This window comes from Rattus norvegicus, chromosome 1 (assembly GCF_021556685.1).
Source record: "Rattus norvegicus strain SHRSP/BbbUtx chromosome 1, alternate assembly SHRSP_T2T, whole genome shotgun sequence".
NCBI classification, from domain to species: domain Eukaryota; kingdom Metazoa; phylum Chordata; class Mammalia; order Rodentia; family Muridae; genus Rattus; species Rattus norvegicus.
In genome coordinates, this window is record NC_141534.1 from 55,212,853 (window position 1) to 55,230,656 (window position 17,804).

Sequence of the window (17,804 nt, forward strand, 5' to 3'; positions counted from 1 at the left end):
TTGCCAAGAACACTTGAATAGAGAGACATACACATCTTCTGAGCCCTGTTTCACACATCCTAGACTGCCTGGATGGGAGCCCACTCTCTAGGTTCCCATTGGGTTTCGTTATGGCTCGGTTCTCTCCTGGGCTGAGTGCCCACAGGACCTCATGGGACAGCTTGAGAGAATGTGATACTCCAGTAACGGCCGTATGGAGTCTGGGCTTCATGCTTCTGAGCAGCTCCCAGAGAAGTGTTGGCTTGTTCCACGGCACTGGCCCAGCGTCACCTCAGCCTCTGTTAACAATACTGCTGTGCCCACCATCATGGCCCAAGTCTGTCTTTAACATGCTCTTCTGAACTTATATCACCAACTCCTGTCCAAGAGACAGAATGTACCAGGCACACCAGAGCCCTAAGGACCCTGTCCCCATTATCTCCCCAAAGAGAAGAGCTCTTTGGACACTTAGACCTGTTTCATCGTGTTAATTGTGTGTGTCCTTGATTAACTAAGATTATCATGTTTCCTGTAAGTCCTTCAGCAGTCCCGAAGTCACAAAGTGAACACACAGAGGGTCTGTTCTCTACAACCACCACCTGACCCAATGCGCAGGCTCTGTGCCTAGAAGAGGCTTCCCAGGGAACTGTCAACAGGGGCGTTGTCACCAGGTTAGAAAGACTGTTCTGCAGAGAGGAATGTCAAGCTCCAGGACATCTCATTGTGTTCATGTCTCATCCTAGCATGACAGACAGCACATGCCTGTGTGTGATCTGTCATGCTTGTGACGGGACCATGAACATGTCATCTCTCCCGTGAATCGCAGTCTCATTATTGATTATGTCTGTGCAAAAGAGTACAAGTCAGAATTAAAATGCCCAGTGCCAGGATGTTGGTGTTTACCAACTAGTCAGACATTCTTCAGGTAAGGAGGTGACAGTCCTTTGCTAGGGTCACCCTTCTGGAGTTTTCTTGGCTACACATCCCTTCTCTACACAATCACATCCTGCAGACTCTAGAGAGTGTACCCCAAACCTGAACACGGCTACTTTCACCCCTCAGGGTAGGTGTTGCACTCATTAACGTCTTCCTAACCTTTCTTCTCCTGCCCTAGTGCTGACCCAGACTCTTGTCTCCCTGTCTCATTTCGACAGTAGCGACTGTCTACTGACTCATTTCACTGTTTTTATAAAAGACAGATTTCTCCACTGTGGAACTGTATTGTCTTGCCACTGCCTTGACGACTGTAGCTAAGGCAGTGCTAATGAAACACCTGTCAAGTGAAGAGATGAAATGAAGCCCTCACAATTTGTTCATGCGGTATGGTTCTGTGTGACATGTGAGCCTGTTTTCCATCCCCAGCATGAAGGATGGACTAGGAGAAAACAGGCTTACATCTCAGAGGAGCCAGTGTCTATGAAGCCGGGCCATGGAGGAGAGTCAGTGTGTGGCAGGGTGAGAATGACGGAGAGGGGGAAGGAAACCGGGGTGTTGGGGGGGAACATGAGAGGTCCCAGGGAGGAAGGCCTTCCAAAGCAGGACCAGCAGGCATTTGGTTCCCAGCAGCCGAGTGGGAGTGAGGTCCACGTCTTTATGGCCCCTGTCAATGCCCCCAGACTTGCTTCTCCAAAGGATGCCATGCCATCCTTAAAATGTCATTCAGGGACTCAGGATACAGGGATTTTCCTGCATGAAACACCTTAGGCCACAGGTATACTTCTTCATAATACAGGCAAATCTTTCCAGCTCCCATGTCATGTTTTAAATTTTCCCACCTCTGCCACTGATGACCTCTCAGGGCACTGGTTGGAGAGGAGGAAAACCCACTGGAAGAAGATAGGATGGTTCTCCAGGGAATACGGTATTCCGTGTGGGATACACAAGAGTATCCGCCATCTCTGACAAAGGACTTAGAGAGAAAAAGTGTGTGTGGAAAAAATTGGTAGCTGTGCCACTGATAGAGCTATTCAAGATGAAAAACAAAAAGATGGCGCCGGGGTGGTGACTGTAGAGTGGGCATGTGACATGTAACACACATGTCATGTCTGACTCCACCGTGACCACAGTGCGAGCACCTGGCAGGTATGACGTGTGGGTTGTTTGACTTTCACTAGTGAGAGTTTTCTACCATCCCATCCGAAAACCTTTCGATGGCCTCTGACGTGTGCACTCTTCAACATGGCAAGCATGCATGTGCATGCGTGTACATATATGTATTGTGTGTACGTGTTGTGTGTATGTGTTGTATGTTTGTGATCCATGTGGGTTTTTAGAAAACATATTTCTGCAGAAAAGTATGTTCATAAAGCAATGACACTCTTTATTTAGGAAAGCCCCCAGGAAATTTCAAGAGGCACAAAACTGCCCAGTGACTTTGTTCAGGTGACTTCTTGCACCCATTTGTAAAGTGTGTGGCGTTAGGTGTTCACCCATTTGTAAAATCATGGTGTTTATAAAATGATGGTTCTTCTGATTATTAAGCAGAACAAAAAACCAAGGTAAACAGATTCTGGAAAATTTTGATGTTGCATTTATATCTACAATTAAATTAGTAGATACTTCTCTCCCTCCTTCTCTCTTCTCTCTCTCTCTCTCTCTCTCTCTCTCTCTCTCTCTCTCTCTCTGTGTGTGTGTGTGTGTGTGTGTGTGTGTGTGTTTAGGAGGTAGACATTTTATGTCCTTGGTTACTACCAACCTTAGTTCTGGAAACCAAGATGTTCACTGAGCCTGGAGCTCATGGGTCTGGCTCTCTTGACTAGCCAATGGCTCCATGGACCCCTCTGAGTCCGCAGTGTGGGAATTACATGTGCACATTACCATCCCTGACTTTTTTAAGCATGGATGTTGAGGGTTCAAACTGGAGTCTCATGCTTGGTCTAGAAAGTGCTTTACCCCAGTACCTGGCTGTGGTTTCCTTTTTGAAGTGTTGTGGGCTGATTGTGTAGCCTCGTGCTTGCTAAGCTTGCATACCAGCTCTGGGCTATATTGCCCGTCCTTTGTATATACTTTTGATCTCCATGAGTAGAAAAATAGACTGGAAATTTGTTAAATTGAGGAAAATACATAAAAAAACTATAGATTATCTTTAGAACGTCCACATATTGCCAAAACAGTTGCGAAGAATCGAGTCTATCTCCTGAACACTGCTACATGGACCCCAGGATGGGTACTCAGCCATCACTTAATTCACATTTTTGTTCCTTCCTCTTCTGCCTGGTTTTTCTCTTCTGCAGCAAGAACCTTGGAAGCTGCCTTGTATTCCCGGTACTCAACAGTCCCATAACTGACCATGGCCACACTCAAGACACCCAAGAGAATGTAGAGTTTGGTGCTCACACACAGAAATGAGCTGTATCCAAAGGCAATGACAAACCCTATGGCTTCCCCAAGGCGGTAGTTGGCAAAAGCAGGCTCTTTGTTCTCTTCAAACAGGACACCGAAAAGAACTGTGGAGGAGAGACCAGAGTGAAATGCTGTGCAAGACCTCAAACAGGGCTGGAGAGACGGCTCCGTGGGTTAAGTGCCCATGGGCAAGCATGAGAGCCTGCGTTCAGACTTCCAGCATCCACAGAAAATGCGAGGTGCCGGCCTGCAATCCCAGTGCTGGGACTGAAGGGAGGATTTCCAGGGCTTGGTAAGCAGCTGACCCCGCTGAATCAAGGAGAGAATCTGTCTCAAAAAGTTAGATGGAGAATGACTAAGACAAAGTTGACTTCTGATGTCCACACACATGGACACACATATGCATACATGTACATATGCATACAGATACCATACAGATATCACGAAAACACATACACATACATGCACACCACCCATAGACACACGGACATACACAAAAACCTCAAACACGGTCTGTTAGTATCCTGAACATGGGCTTTGCCACTGCCGGTTCTCTTGAAAATATCTGGACATTTTTCTTGCTAAAGAATAATAAAAGCACAGAATCATGCTCACAAGTCAGGTGATATCTGGCAGTAAGCAGCACAGGAGGAGGAACAAGGAAGTCCAGAGCACTAGCTGCTGCAGGGAGCTGGCGAGTCCTCTCTCTAAGGATGATGGAAAGAGAGCAGAGTTGAGTGCGTGTTCCTGTGGAGTTTGACCCTGGGAAAGGACCGTAGACTCAAACCAATTATAACCGAAAGATTTACCAATCAGCTGCGAGCAGAATGAACAATCTCTGAGCCGAGCTTGAGATTTCCGTGAGAAGGGGGTCGAGGGAAGGATTTTTAAAGGGGAAAACCACAAGAAGACCATCGGTATCTACTCAAGCAAGCAAAATCTGGTCTGTTTTGTCAAGTGGTTGAGGCATCGCTGTGCAAGACAGGGTGCAGCTCCTCCCCAGTCCCCAGGACTAAAGAGAAATGTAGGTCATGGGACCTATATTCCAGGAGGCGATGCCCACCCTGCAGGGCTCAGAAGTGGAGTCAAGGGCCCTGGAAAGTTTCCAAAATTTTAGTACTAGTTCTGTAACTTCTATTTTTTAATGTTCCCAGAAGTTTTGATTTTTTTATTTTAAATTGACACATCTGTGTGCCTGAGTGTGTGAGTGTGTGCATGTGTGTGTGCATGAGTGCTCATGTGTGTGTGTGTGCATGTGTGCATGCGTATGTGTGCATGAGTGTGTGCATGAGTGCTCATGTGTGTGTGTGTGCATGTGTGCATGTGTGCATGCGTATGTGTGCATGAGTGTGTGCATGTGTGCATTCATGTGTGTGTGCGTGTGTGTGCGTGTTTGTGAGTGTGTGTGCATGAGTGTGTGCATGTGTGTATGTGAGTTTATGTATGAGTCTGTGTGGGTACACACACGTGCACATGCATGTGCCTTCATTCCTGAGTGGAAGAGTCTGGCAGAGGGAATCTCACTCCGGGATGAGAGAATCTGTGCTTTTCTTGGTCCCCAGACTGTGGTATTTTTGTTGGTCACAGCAAACTTAGAACTCATACAGCCTGAAAACTGCTTCTAAACAAAACCAGTGGCCTTTGCTTCCTGTGCTGGGAAGGGGCACTTTTGATAGGTGTGGATGAAAGCTAGGACCCCAGTGCCCAGCACGGCTGAGGGGCAGGTGCATCTGAGAAGGACTCAATGAGACAGCAACAGACATGGTGATCTTCCAGGGTCTGTCCAGTCCTCAGACTGCTGATCCAGCTCCTACTCATACAACCCTTCTCCTCAGACCACCCTCAGGCCCCACATTGCCTCTAGAAACCCTGCTTGACTTTAGGACGACCCAGGTTGAGGGGCTCTAGGATAGAGGATAGTGAATGCCAGGAGGGAGGGTCCTGGGATGGATGACACAGGATGAGGTGCCCAGAGTGAAGGAGCTTGGGTAGAAAGGTCAAATATGCAGGGTCTGAGCTGGAGGATGCCAGGCTGGGAAAGTAAGAAGTCCAGGACTGAGAACTGTGGAGACTCAGGGTGATCTATCTTGAAACTGGACCAACAGAAATAGCCCCGTCTCTTTCTCTCTGCCAACACAGACAGTTCCATCAGAAGAAGCCAGGTCACCAAACAGTCAAAGAGGCTAAGGATTTGGATGCATAGCTAGAACTGCTACCTTCTCTCCAGGGATGCCTGTGAATCAAACCAGCCCTGATGGGGAGGTGTCCAAATGAGCTAAAACTGAACAAGAGAGGGGAAGTGCTGTCAGTTTGTCACATTACTAGCAACCAGACAGACAAGGGAAGGGAAGTCACATGAGAAGATAATGACCACATCATCAGTGTCTAGACGGATGGGTGAGGGGCACGGCAAGCAGGTGACCATCCCCATATTAGCTACACAGACATAGACGTCAAGTGCAAGGTAGTATCCAACACAGGATCCTGCAGCAGGAAATAAAGACTTGTGGTAAGCTGGGGGGAACTCCACAATATCTGCCCTTTGTGAACCACAACAAACCCAGTTCCAGACAGCAGCCAGTGTTCCCTGGTTATAAAGATGCTCAGCGCGGGGGCATTGGACGCAGGCTCTGCACAGACTCGGCACTGCCTCTGAAGCTTGTCTATAAATGTAAGACTATTGGGAACTACCCCGTTTGTTTACAGAGAGATTTGTTTTGCTCTTAGCCTCAGTCTGACCTGTCTGCCTCATCTATTCGGGGCACTCAAGGTTGAAGTGATTTGGACACTGATTCTAGTCCGCAGATGAGGTGATATTGAGTGAACGGGCATCTCATCTGCTAGAAAAGCGGGTTAAATAAATGGGTCACCCAGAAGGATTCAGACTTCATGCACTTGTGAACTTGAAAACAGCCCCTTCGAGTAGCTAACAGGGCAAAGTATTTTTAGATGAGACATGGTATGTCTTAAATGCACTGCTGTGGCATTGAGGGTTGCTATAGCAACTGCATCCATCCTCCCTCAGCTGTCAGACTGAATGAGTAGATAGGCAGAGATTCACTGCTGGGAGGCTGAAGAAATTCCTGGAGCCCTCCGGGTACCCAACCCCAGCATGAGGAGCGAGTGTCAGAGTCCTGTGACAGATGGCTAAACTGAGAGGGGATGAAAAATGGTGACCCATTTCTATTCAGCTCTGAATTAGAAGAAAGCATATTACCACATCTGTCCTTCGTGTGCTTATGTGCACGCATGTGCAGTCGGAGGCTGGGGAGCACCTTGAACATCCTGTTCTAGCAGTCTGAACCTTCAACCCTTGAGACAGGCTATCTCACTAGAACTTGAGCTAGACTACCTGGCCGGCAAGCCTTGGCAATTCTGCAGCCTCCACTCCTCTTCCCCGGTGCTGGGATTATAGGCTCTGTCCCGGGGACCTAGATTCAGGTCACATACTGTTCATGTAGCAAGTGGACACAGCACTGTTCTTGATATGTGGCCAAAGCTACACACAACTTCCCGTGTTGTAAAGGAACAGGCAATCATCTGATGCCTTTGTGTGAATGCATTGCACTCTGGGGACCTGAGCGGAGCCAGCAGCAGGGACTCAGCTCTCAACACTCCTCACTGGGGTGGCTGCAGGCACAGGCTTTCAAGGAAACTGCATCCCGAGAAACTGGTTTATCTTTTAAGAAAAATTACACTCTCAGCTGCAGAAAAAGATTGAAATGATGTCAATTTACATTATCATCCCTTATTCAACAGAGCCATTGTTCAAGTTACTGGATTTGAGTGTTCAGCACACACACACACACACACACACACACACACACACACACGCACACACACACACAGTCGAGTAATTTGCAAAGTTTAACAGCGATGCTCTCTGTGAGTTTTTCATGCCCATAAAGTAATTTTCCATATGTGTCAAAGAGAAAGAAAAAAGTGTTTTTGCTGCAATAATGTTAAATCTCTGCAGTGCTGGGGTGGGAGATGAAGCAGGCTGTCTGTCCCTGTGCCTTCCCTGCTTCCACAAATACTGCTTCTGCAAATTCAGTGAGCTCAGCTCACCAGCATGAAGAAAATGGGACTGCATGTGTTTTTCCGTGAACTCTGTTAGACCTGTGTGGGGTTCAATGCATTTCTCTCTGGTGCTGACAAGATAAGGTGTCTAAAACTCCTACGGGATCTGCCAGGTCACTACCTTATAGTTCTGGACTTATGAGAAAAGCTAAAGTGAATTTCTGATTACCCAAACCCTCAACACACGCACACACACACACAAACACACATACACAACACACACACATACAACACACACACCACATACACACAAACACACATACACAACACACACACAACACACACACCAACACACATACACAACACACACACACAACACATACACCACATACAAACACACATACACAACACACACATGCAACACACACACCACATACACACAAACACACATACACAACACACCCACACCACACACACACACCACATACACACAAACACACACAACACACACACATACAACACACATAACACACACAAACACACAAACACACACAACACACACACATACAACACACATAACACACACAAACACACACACACACACACACACACACACACACACACACACACACACACACTGAACCCATGTATTCCTATGAGCAGGAACCCAGCCAAGCCCATGAAAAGTCTAGCTGTTTGTTCCTAGATATTGACTTTGGTCAAACACAACCAAAACCAACAAGATGCAGGGCACCATCCACACACAACCTGTCATTAGGTTCAGTCTCCATGAAAGCCAACAGTGCTATGGACCCAGCTGGGCCTCTATATCCAGCCATTTTAGGTTTCCCTGGGGCATTTTTTTTAGCTCTTGTAAACAGGCAGCACATGGGGATTACAGCAAGGATGAGCTCTGGAGGATGTGGCCACCATCTTCACTAACATGTTGTGGTCACACACAGATACACAAACAGTGGCCGGGTCTCCCATTCCTGGAAACCCTGGCCTGGAGCAGTCATGGGTTTCAAGTGTTTAAGCCTGAAAGTGTCCTGAGTGCAGATGGAATGGAGTGAGAAAGGGGTCATTTATGAACCACGCCCACCTCAGGGCTCCCATGGGGTCATCAAGGCCTTCCAGACACAGAGCCCTTCCCTACCTGATCCTTAGGCACACTCCAGGACCTTGGGTGTTTGTGGATTACCCAGCCTCACACACACACACACACACACACACACACACACACACACACACACACACACACACACACCACACAAACAAACACACATCCTTGGGGATGAGAGTTCCCGGCTCATTATGTTATTTATAACTAGCACTCAAACGTACACCCTGTCCCCTGTCCTGAGGTATCATCCACACAGCATCCTGCATCCTTCTCTGCCTTGAAGCCCTCGGATGGCTCCTGCAGTAGAAGCAAGAGCCTCCAACAAATCCAGAGAAAATACCCTGGCATTTCCCCAAGCTTTGACATGCCCCCCCCCACTGACTCTCTTAGAGCCTCCCAGGTGCTCCCCCTGGACCTGGTGCCCCCACTCCACAGCCCATCAGGACAGCAACATTCCAAAGATATGCATCCTCCTGTGTCTATGTATGCCCCTCACTTGCTGGTCCTCCTGACCTCTTGATCGTGCATTTTAACCGGGCAAGGTCTCTCTCAGGTGGTGTCTACCTTGGCTTCTTCACAGTCATTTCAACTGCAAACCACCAGTCAGTTCTTCAAGGACAAGGGGTCACATTCCCTGCCTGTGGCTCTGTTTGGGGTTGGGAGTGGTCATCAGACCATCTTACTTGTCTATCAAGAGCATAAAACTCTGCCTACAGGTGTCTTTCTCCTCTGCATCCTTTTCTCTATCTTCTACGGCCTCACAAGTCCACAGAACATGGCGTCATGCACTCTAGTGTCCTGTGGCCCCTATCTGGATGCTCTGTGGACCCTCCTTGCCATCCCTCCCTCTGGTTCCATCTAGGCACACCTGTGAGCACTCCGGGAACCACCTTGTGATGCCTGGAGCCCCTGTTCTCACCTGACCCTCCTTCTCAGTCATGCAAGCTCAGAGATAAGAACTCTGTTCAGATCTAGAGCATGGTCCTTGAGACCTTTTGTCTCTCTCACTCCCTGTGCTCCGGTCCTTCCTTCTACTGGGGGCTTCTACTAGTCATACAAAGAGAGCTCGGATTGCACCCTGGCGGCCGCCTCCAAGCCTTGCTACCCTCAAGACAGCTGACTGAGGGAGTTGGAGGCATTGTTAGCCTATGCTGGGCACTTACCATTGTTCTGTGTCTGCCAGACAGCGTCAGCCATTCCCCACAGGCCAGAGAGGACAAAGAAGACAGGCAGCTGGGCTGGGTTCGGATGCCACAGCAGGAAGACCACAATGCAAGAGAAGTGAATGGCTGCCCCTGGTCAGAGGAAACAAGTCAGAACAGTGGGAGGCTGCCCCTTCTGTCTGAGATGGACCTCGGAGACCCCGTGTGGGGATCAAGCATCTGCAATCGAGTGCTGTCAGGCTTTCTAACATTTTAACGCAATGTTCAGAAGCAGGATGATGAGAGAAAACACTGGTGTATGAATGTATGACTGACTCTTAGGGAGGCCTCCAGGCTGTGAGGACCCCAGACCCTGCTGTGTGGATGGGAGACCAGTAGTTTGTGTCCATACAGTGTGAGCTAGGCTTCTAACCAGTATGGAAACAATGAGAGAAGGCCAGGAGAAATTGGAACAGTGATATATGTGGGCTTGTTGCTTGGGATATGACTTCTAAGGCCAATCCCTGTGTGCCGGCCAGTACCTCCTTTTGTTGGAGAAAGGCAGGTGGTATGTGTGGGTGCACAAGGAGAGCAGCAGGGAGGTAGGAAAGAACTCCCACAAGCCCTCCCTGCCCCATGTTTGTGTATGCTTCCTTACATGGCACCGTGAGCATATGCTGACTGCGTCTACTTACCCAGCACATAAAGTGTGATCCTGCCCGTGTACTTGGAGATCTTCCCGTACAGCAGGGAGCACAGCGCAGTCATAGCCGAGAAGCAGATCATCACGTAGCCCACAAAGCGGATGCCCAGGGCACAGGTCACATAAGACTAGGGGGAAGCATAGAATTCAATTAGTTGTGCTTATAGGCCCCACTATGGTTCCATTTCTGATGATGCGATGTGACAGCTGACACGGGGATGTGGCCCAGGACCTGTATATATGCTGTCACCTGGGAGAGGGTCTAGTTGGACCAGAACAGACAGGCATCAGGGAAAACCCCTTCCTACATATTCTTTGCCACGGGTGTGGTACACATGCTATTTTTACAGAGTTAACATTGACAGGCCTCATCACTTCCTCAGGCCTAAGGACAGGTGAAGGAGATGGAGCACCCCTAGATAGTGGGGAGGGGGGGAATCACTGGGCAGCCTCAACACTTGGTCTCCATTACTGGATGAATCAAAGACACAGCTCTTTGGTCGCTAACCTTCTTTAATAAAGACAGAAGACTGATCCCCTTCCCCAGTTAACCCAGGACACTTCAATATTGCACAAGGCACACCTATTCAGAGATAGTTGCAGTTTATGAAAATCCAGGCTAGGTTGGGTGGGTACTAACTGTCCTGCTGTTCTGGAACACTAACCCTACCTAAGGGTGGGGACAAGGTAGAAATGTTCCTACTGTGAGGGGGAAGAAAAGCATAGGGGTAGGACCAGGGGACACAGCAGTGATCCTAGCCTTGCCCTGCCTCCTGCATCTTCCCTAAGTGTCCCGGAAAGAAGTCTCAGCCAGGGGCTCCCTGGGACAGGTGACTCCCTCCCTCCTGCAGCATCAGGGTTCCTCAGAACAACAGAGCCTGGAGACAGGCCCTTATAAAAGACAGTAATTGCAATTGTGTCTGCCACTTGGAACGGCCCACTGTACTGCCCCCAGGTAAGGGGACTTCTGAGAGCATAGAAAAGCCAGGTGGTACATGAGGTACAGTGCAGCAGGCCGCCTGGGTTTCCAGACTGGATGCATAGTATGAGTTTCTAGACTGGATACATAGTATGAAAGCCACGTGGGGAGGAATTCCACCACTACTCATAGTTTTAGCTTCTTCCCCTATGATTAACAGCAGTGAGAATACAGGGTGAACCCCAGGCTAGCAGAACGGACATGGGTGTCATACACAGCTAGTAACAGCTACCTTCTCCCAGCTTTGTTCTTTCTAGGGAAGACAGCTCAGGAAGTCCTCCTTTCAGATAAGAAGTCAGGGACAGATGTCTCGAATCATAGATTCAGCTACTGTAGGACTGGGAAAACCGTGATTTTGAATCTGCTCAAGGACCCTGGGCCATTGGTGCTGGGACACCCTCAGGTCCCTTTAGGTAAAGCCCAGGTTCATGGCACGAGCCCTGGGTTTCTCTACCTTGGTATACTCTCCAGAGAGGAACCCTTGTTGGAACCCACTATACACCGGCAGGAACATCAGGAGGCACAAACGCTTGTCTCTAAACAGCATGAAGGTTGACAGTAAAGTGGACCAGAGAGGTCTAGACCTTGTCTCTCCTTCATTCTCTAGTTTGTCTTTCACAGGCTCAAGAAACACGGCTACCAACAGGATGGCCAGGACACCGCTGCCTAGAAAGACACACAGACGCACGTCAGTGATATCTGGATCAACCTTGTTCCACCCCTCCCCATCTCCACAGACAGCTAGCCATCGGGTAAGTGGTGACAAGCTGCTCTTGATCACTCGAGTGGCAGGTCTACAGTTGACTTGTGGTTTGATCTCACTTGAAGTCTACCATAGTGGGTCAGCATTGCCATCACCCACGGAGGGAGAGCATGCTTTTAAAGAAAAGTCCCTCAAGACAGATGATGAGAGGAAAATGGAGTTTTGTGTATCAGAAGAGGCATACAGAAATCTACCATTCATCAAACACCCTGAAGGTCCCGGCAGATGTGTGCTGTCGGCGGGCAGACCTTGGAGAGGGATGTGCTTTGAGGGACAGTTATCAGAGGGCATCAGGGGTCCTGGGACCTTTCACTGCATTTGCACTTGGAACCATGCAAATAGGTTATCTGGGGGGAGGGGGGAAGAAACAAAACAAGAACCTGAAAGTATTCATTTCACCCTGAGCAGTCTGTACATCTATAACCAAAATGCACAGAGTCAATAAATCTGTCTTCACTCTCTGCCCACCTTACTTCTCCAGTCAGCTCCACCCCCCTGCAGCGGAAGTAGATATTCATGTGGGTGTTTTGATTCATACCGACGCCCCTCTGGCCCCTAGTGATGAAAGTGCTTTCTGTGATATCTTTTGAACACTGATATTCTCCTTTCTGACAAGGGCAGTTCCCCGGGGATGGAGGTGTCCAAACTCTGGGTGTGAGATTCACCCAGGGTGTGTACTTCCTCCCTTTCGCTCCCAGTACCAGCTTACTCCTGGCACTCTTTAAAAATGATAGGATTTTATCTTGTCTGTCTTACTAATGTCTTTTCCCATCTTGGCCACAGGCCCTTCTGTGGGTACTGACATAGGTTGACTATGTCACTGTGTTTCAGCCTTACTGTATGGTGGGTTTCACGAAGCCACCTCTCCCGCCTAATGTTTGCAGAGATGGTCTGCCCAGTCTCAGCGCCTGTCACAGAAACGCCCTCATTAACACACTTACACCCAGGAAAGTCCAGATCCCTTCAAGGCTTTCTGTAACTCAGCCTCTTTAAATAACATCTCCTCTAGTGTCACTTACTGCAATACTGATTAGGTGCCGAGTAGGCTGGACAGCTCCTGCCATGGGCATTCCTCAGTTACCCTTTAAAGGAACAGGAGCCTGGGCATGGGAAACACCCTGTTCTTATCATCCAGCTGTCGGCTGTGGGTAAAACTTAGAGAATGTGGCCATCCATGGCCCCCCACACACCACAAAGACAATAGTGAGTGACACATGAGACCATGTGATCCCAAAACCCGAATTACCCACCGCCCCAACTGTGCAGCTGCCAATCCATACGCCCCCGTTCTCTGTGACTAAGAATGGTGGACAGCAGACAAGGGACACAGGCTTAGCCCAGTAGTTTCCATAGGTGTCTGGCCTCTCCATTACAGAAAGGGGGCTGGGGTAGATCCTGAGATAGCATGAACCAGGGTCCCTAGCTGTGCCATTGCCACAGCAATGTGAAAAAGATATCTGTATGTATAGATTGCAGGCGATCCAAGAAGAAAGAAGCACAGAAGCCACCTGGGCATGCGTCTCCCACCTCCTGCTCCCTCTTCCACCTCAGCCTCACCCTAGAGCACTGCACCTACCTCCACATTGTATGGGACTTTGTTGGCCAGCACTGGCCATCGACTCTGCTGTCTGAAATCAGCTCCTGGGATTGGCCCAGTTCTATAACTGGCAAGCGGGGCAAGGACAAACACGGCCTCCCATCATCACAAATTATACAGTGCATTCAGCACATTTGGGGAAACCACAGGGGCTGACCCAGCCAGAGCGCAATGAGAAACCATTGTCCTGGGAAACTGCCTTCGTGATGGCGGCGTCCCTTGTGACAGGGTAAGTGTGGCAGGGGTTTCTATGGAGAATGTCGGTTTATACTAGAAAGACCTTTACCACGGTAAGAGGTTGGGCATTTGTACATACTGGTGTAGATGCCCAGCAGTGTGTAGATCAGTTGCTGGGAGGGGTGATGGGTGGTGTTGGTGGCCGATGGCCCCATCAGGCAGTCTTTGGCTCCACAGGACATGAGCTGTTCATCTGGGATGGCGTCTATTGAAGTTGGAATCAAGAAGATGAGGTAAGAATTCTACAGACCTAAGGCTGAAATCAGCAGCGAAAGTATGGTTAGCCGTGGCAGGTAATGTCATGGTTTTTGTTTTGTTTTGTTTTCCAGAAAAAATGAATGCTAGTTCCTCTATGTGTTAAAAACAATGTGTGGGGGGCTAGAGAGCTGGCTCGGTAGTTACGAGCACTGGCTGCTCTTGCAGAGGACTGGTTCTCGGCACCCACAACTGTCTCTCTCTAACTTCAGTTCCAGAGGATCTCATGCCCACTCTGGAATCTGAAGGCGCTACATGCACATGGTGCACAGACATTCACGCAGGAAAAACACCGGGGCCCATATATATGTTCATATATGTTTATATGTACACATACATACATATGTACACATATATACACATGTACATATATAGATACATATAGATGCATATATCAGTGATAAATACATGCTTTAACTGCTTTTCTCTGTCTCTCTCACTGTCTCTGTCTCTCTCTCTCTGCCTCTCTCCCTCTCTGTGTCTCTCTGTTTCTCTGTTTCTGTCTCTCTCTGTCTCTCTCTCTGTCTCTCTCTGTCTCTCTCTTTCTCTCTCTCTCTCTGTCTCTCTCTCTCTCAGACCCTCACAAATTGAGACTACCATGATAGTGTTGTCATCTTGTCAAGATCTTGTCACTACCATGTAGGAGCCTTTGGGCACATCTCTGGGGTGTGAGGGACTATTGTCTAGATTTAGGGTAGTCTCTGGGCAGTGGGGATTATCTCATTACTGTGGGACACAGTGGCCTGGCTGTGTCCAAGCAAAGCCCGTGGCTTTTCCTTCAGCTGATGGGTTACAGAGCGTGGGTTTGTCCTCGGTTTGGCTGAGTGGCAGCGACCGTGCCCACAGGCCTGGTGTCTTCCCTGCCTGGGACACATAATGGTCATGAAGGGAGGAATCAGGTGGGTGACTTCTGACCTTCCTGTCATCAGAACCAGGGTGGAGGGAGGGAAATCACCCAGATCCAGAGCCTGTCACTTCCAGAAAGTTCTGTTGTAAGAATGAAAGGCTGACATCCTCCAGCCAGGGCGTGGCAGAAAGGAGATGCTGGCTCCGTTCCTGGGTGGGTGGGGTTCAGGGAAGCCCATCATAAAACATTCCCCAAGTCATGGGATGAGGAGTCAGGCAGATAATTATAAGACTGGCCTGGGGCTCAGTTTTATAGGGAAATGAGCCAGGTGCTTTCTTCTTAGCAACTCTAGGGATCCACATTACCTATGTAGGACTTTAGGAGTGACCATTTCCCCCAAGACTCCTGAAGGAACTGTACCCAGGTTTCAAACATGTCTCTGGCAGGCCTTGTCTTTCTCCCCAATTCCTTCTAACTTGCTAAAAAACCCATTAGACTACATTCCTTTTTTTTTTAATGTAATGTTTTACATGTAGAAAGCATTGTGGTTATCTCATTCGTGTGTCTTTTTTTTTTTTAAGAATTATTTAATTCATATATGTGAGTACACTGTTGATGTCTTTAGACACACCAGAAGAGGGCATCAGATCCCAATCCCATTACAGATGGTTATGAGCCACCATGTGGTTGCTGGGAATTGAACTCAGGACCTCTGGAAGAGCAGTCAGTGCTCTTAACCGCTGAGCCATCTCTCCAGTCCTAGATTACATTCCTAAAGCAGGCTTCCAAGGTTTATTTCTTTATTTGGCCACTTCTTCCTCCTAAGGCTGACTGCCAAGGTCCAGTTATCAAAGTATTGAGGTCCAGCAACCAAAACCCTCCTTTGGTTCACCTAGTTAAGATGCCCGGTTAAAATTAGATACCTCATTCTAACCTGGGGCTTCCCATTTGTGATAGTTTGTACATGCTCGGGCCAGGGAGAGGCACCATCTGGAGGTGTGGCCCTTTGGAGTGGGTGTGTCACTGTGGGTGTGGCTTTAAGACCCTGCTCCTAGCTGCCTGGAAGGGAGTATCTGCTAGCAGCCTTCAGATGAAGGTGTAGAACTCTCAGCCCCTCCTGTACCATGCCTGCCTGGATCCTGCCATGTTCCTGCCTTGATGACAATAGACTGAACCTCTGAACCTGTAGGCCAGCCCCAATTAAATGTTGTCCTTTATAAGTCTTGCCTTGGTCATGGTGTCTCTCATTTCACAGCAATGGAAACCCAACTAAGAACCCATTTTACCTTTATAAACCGCCATTTGCCTATGGGCCACACATGTCTCCTCTCTATCTTGAGTCAGTCCTTTCCCCCATCTCCCACTCTGAGACAAACACCCCTTCTCCTCTCCCTTGTTCTCTTCCCCCTTCTCCCTCTTCCTCTACCTCCTGTCTTTGTGCCTTATCCCTGCCCTCTGTCCCTCTGGGGCAAATACATCTCCTTTGTGCTGAGAGCATGGTTTGGGGGTGTCTTGGGTGACTCTGAGGTTCCCTACAACACCCTTCCCCAAAGAATTTCCCAACCTTCACAGGGTACCTGAGGAAAAGACAACCACCCAGCCTCCCGGCTGTCCCCAGAGGTGCAGGACACACTGCCTCCACAGCGAGGACAAGCATTTGATGGGATTGGGGCAGCATTTAGCTCCCAAGGAGCCCTGACTATGCCTGAGGCCACTCATCCCTCACCCTTTACCTTGCATGGACATCTTGCCGAACACCAGCGAGGATATCAGGTTGCCCCACACTCCGGAAGATTGGAATATGAGGAAAAAGATGCCAAAATACTGGTTCACCACATCTTTGCCCAGCTTTCCCACTTTTTCTGCTTGCAGATTCCCAATGACGGTGAGGTAGGTACACTGAGCCGACCACAGAGGGGCTGCACCCAGGCCCAGCAAGATGGAGGTAGGGATCAGGGTGTACCTGTAGAAAGACCCAGCAAAGATGGAGAAAGGGGTCAGCGTGCACCCACACAGGCCAGGGATCCCCTCTGCCCTACTCATAAAATCTGAGGGTACAGGGAATGGGTCATTGGTCCCTTGCTGCCTGGATGTCCCTGAGAATCATCTACATCAGATTCTCTATGCCATTAGGGCCATGAAGTCACCTGTAGTGTGGACGCGAGGCCCCAGGAGAGATCCCAAGGAAAGAAAATGGTTACCACTAGGGTCAGGAGCAAGAGAGGAAGGCGCACACACTGGAAAGAGCTGGCTAGAGGGCTGTACCAGTTGGCATGGAAGTTGCCCAGGGAGAAGACCACATAGCAGCACATGGAGCCCACGATGGTCCACTTGCAGCCACATTTCTTGATGAGGATGGGTGGGAGGAACATGGAGGACAGCAGCACAGAGCCATAGAGTGTGCTGAGTGTTGCCACCCCCAGGCCATGCGCACTGTAGAGGCTGCTCTGTGGATGAAAGACAAGCCATCAGTGGAGGGGACAGTTGAGGGAACTGGGTAGAGTGAGGACACAAGATATGGCTGAGTTCCCAGGCTCAGGGCCACCTCAAACCTTGAGCCAACAGATACCAGCCTTCTTATACAAGGGCACTGCAGGAAAGATAAACGAAGCCAGCTTCATTGTGAGGCCTTCAGGGCTTCCAGCCTCAAAGCTAAGGTGGGAGGAGTCCATGGAAAGGTAGGAGGAGTTCGTGGAAAGGTGTGAGGAGTTCATGGGAAGGTAGAGGAATCCAGGGGAAGGTGGGAGAGGAGCTTTGGGAAGACATGCTCAAAGCAGAGATGAAGCATTCACCAGCCAGAGCCCTGCACTACACAGT

General features: G+C 49.1%; 1 protein-coding gene and 1 long non-coding RNA gene across 31 annotated transcripts in view; one reads left to right on the plus strand and one right to left on the minus strand.

Moving 5' to 3' along the window:
• Nucleotides 1–17,804, minus strand: part of Unc93a (unc-93 homolog A) — a 77,228-nt gene that overhangs the window by 25,244 nt on the left and 34,180 nt on the right. For 8 of the 18 annotated variants that reach the window (XM_087590230.1, XM_087590173.1, XM_087590184.1 and 5 more), the window contains 6 exons: nucleotides 17,253–17,434; nucleotides 16,721–16,950; nucleotides 13,965–14,090; nucleotides 11,743–11,954; nucleotides 10,302–10,437; nucleotides 9,628–9,759 (listed from right to left, as the gene is read on the minus strand). In XM_087590230.1, the coding sequence (XP_087446356.1) occupies nucleotides 9,628–9,759; nucleotides 10,302–10,437; nucleotides 11,743–11,954; nucleotides 13,965–14,090; nucleotides 16,721–16,950; nucleotides 17,253–17,434 (1,018 nt within the window). 18 annotated transcript variants of the gene reach the window in all.
• Nucleotides 1–17,804, plus strand: part of LOC134482726 (uncharacterized) — a 62,403-nt gene that overhangs the window by 10,573 nt on the left and 34,026 nt on the right. For 7 of the 13 annotated variants that reach the window (XR_015645444.1, XR_015645452.1, XR_015645450.1 and 4 more), the window contains exons 2-6: nucleotides 3,412–3,613; nucleotides 11,910–12,040; nucleotides 13,521–13,877; nucleotides 14,063–14,118; nucleotides 16,749–16,877. This is a non-coding gene — a long non-coding RNA (uncharacterized LOC134482726). Of the gene's footprint in view, nucleotides 1–3,411; nucleotides 3,614–11,909; nucleotides 12,041–13,520; nucleotides 13,878–14,062; nucleotides 14,119–16,559; nucleotides 16,878–17,804 lie in introns of all 13 variants that reach the window. The other 6 variants (XR_015645449.1, XR_015645441.1, XR_015645453.1 and 3 more) reach the window with 3 other exon arrangements.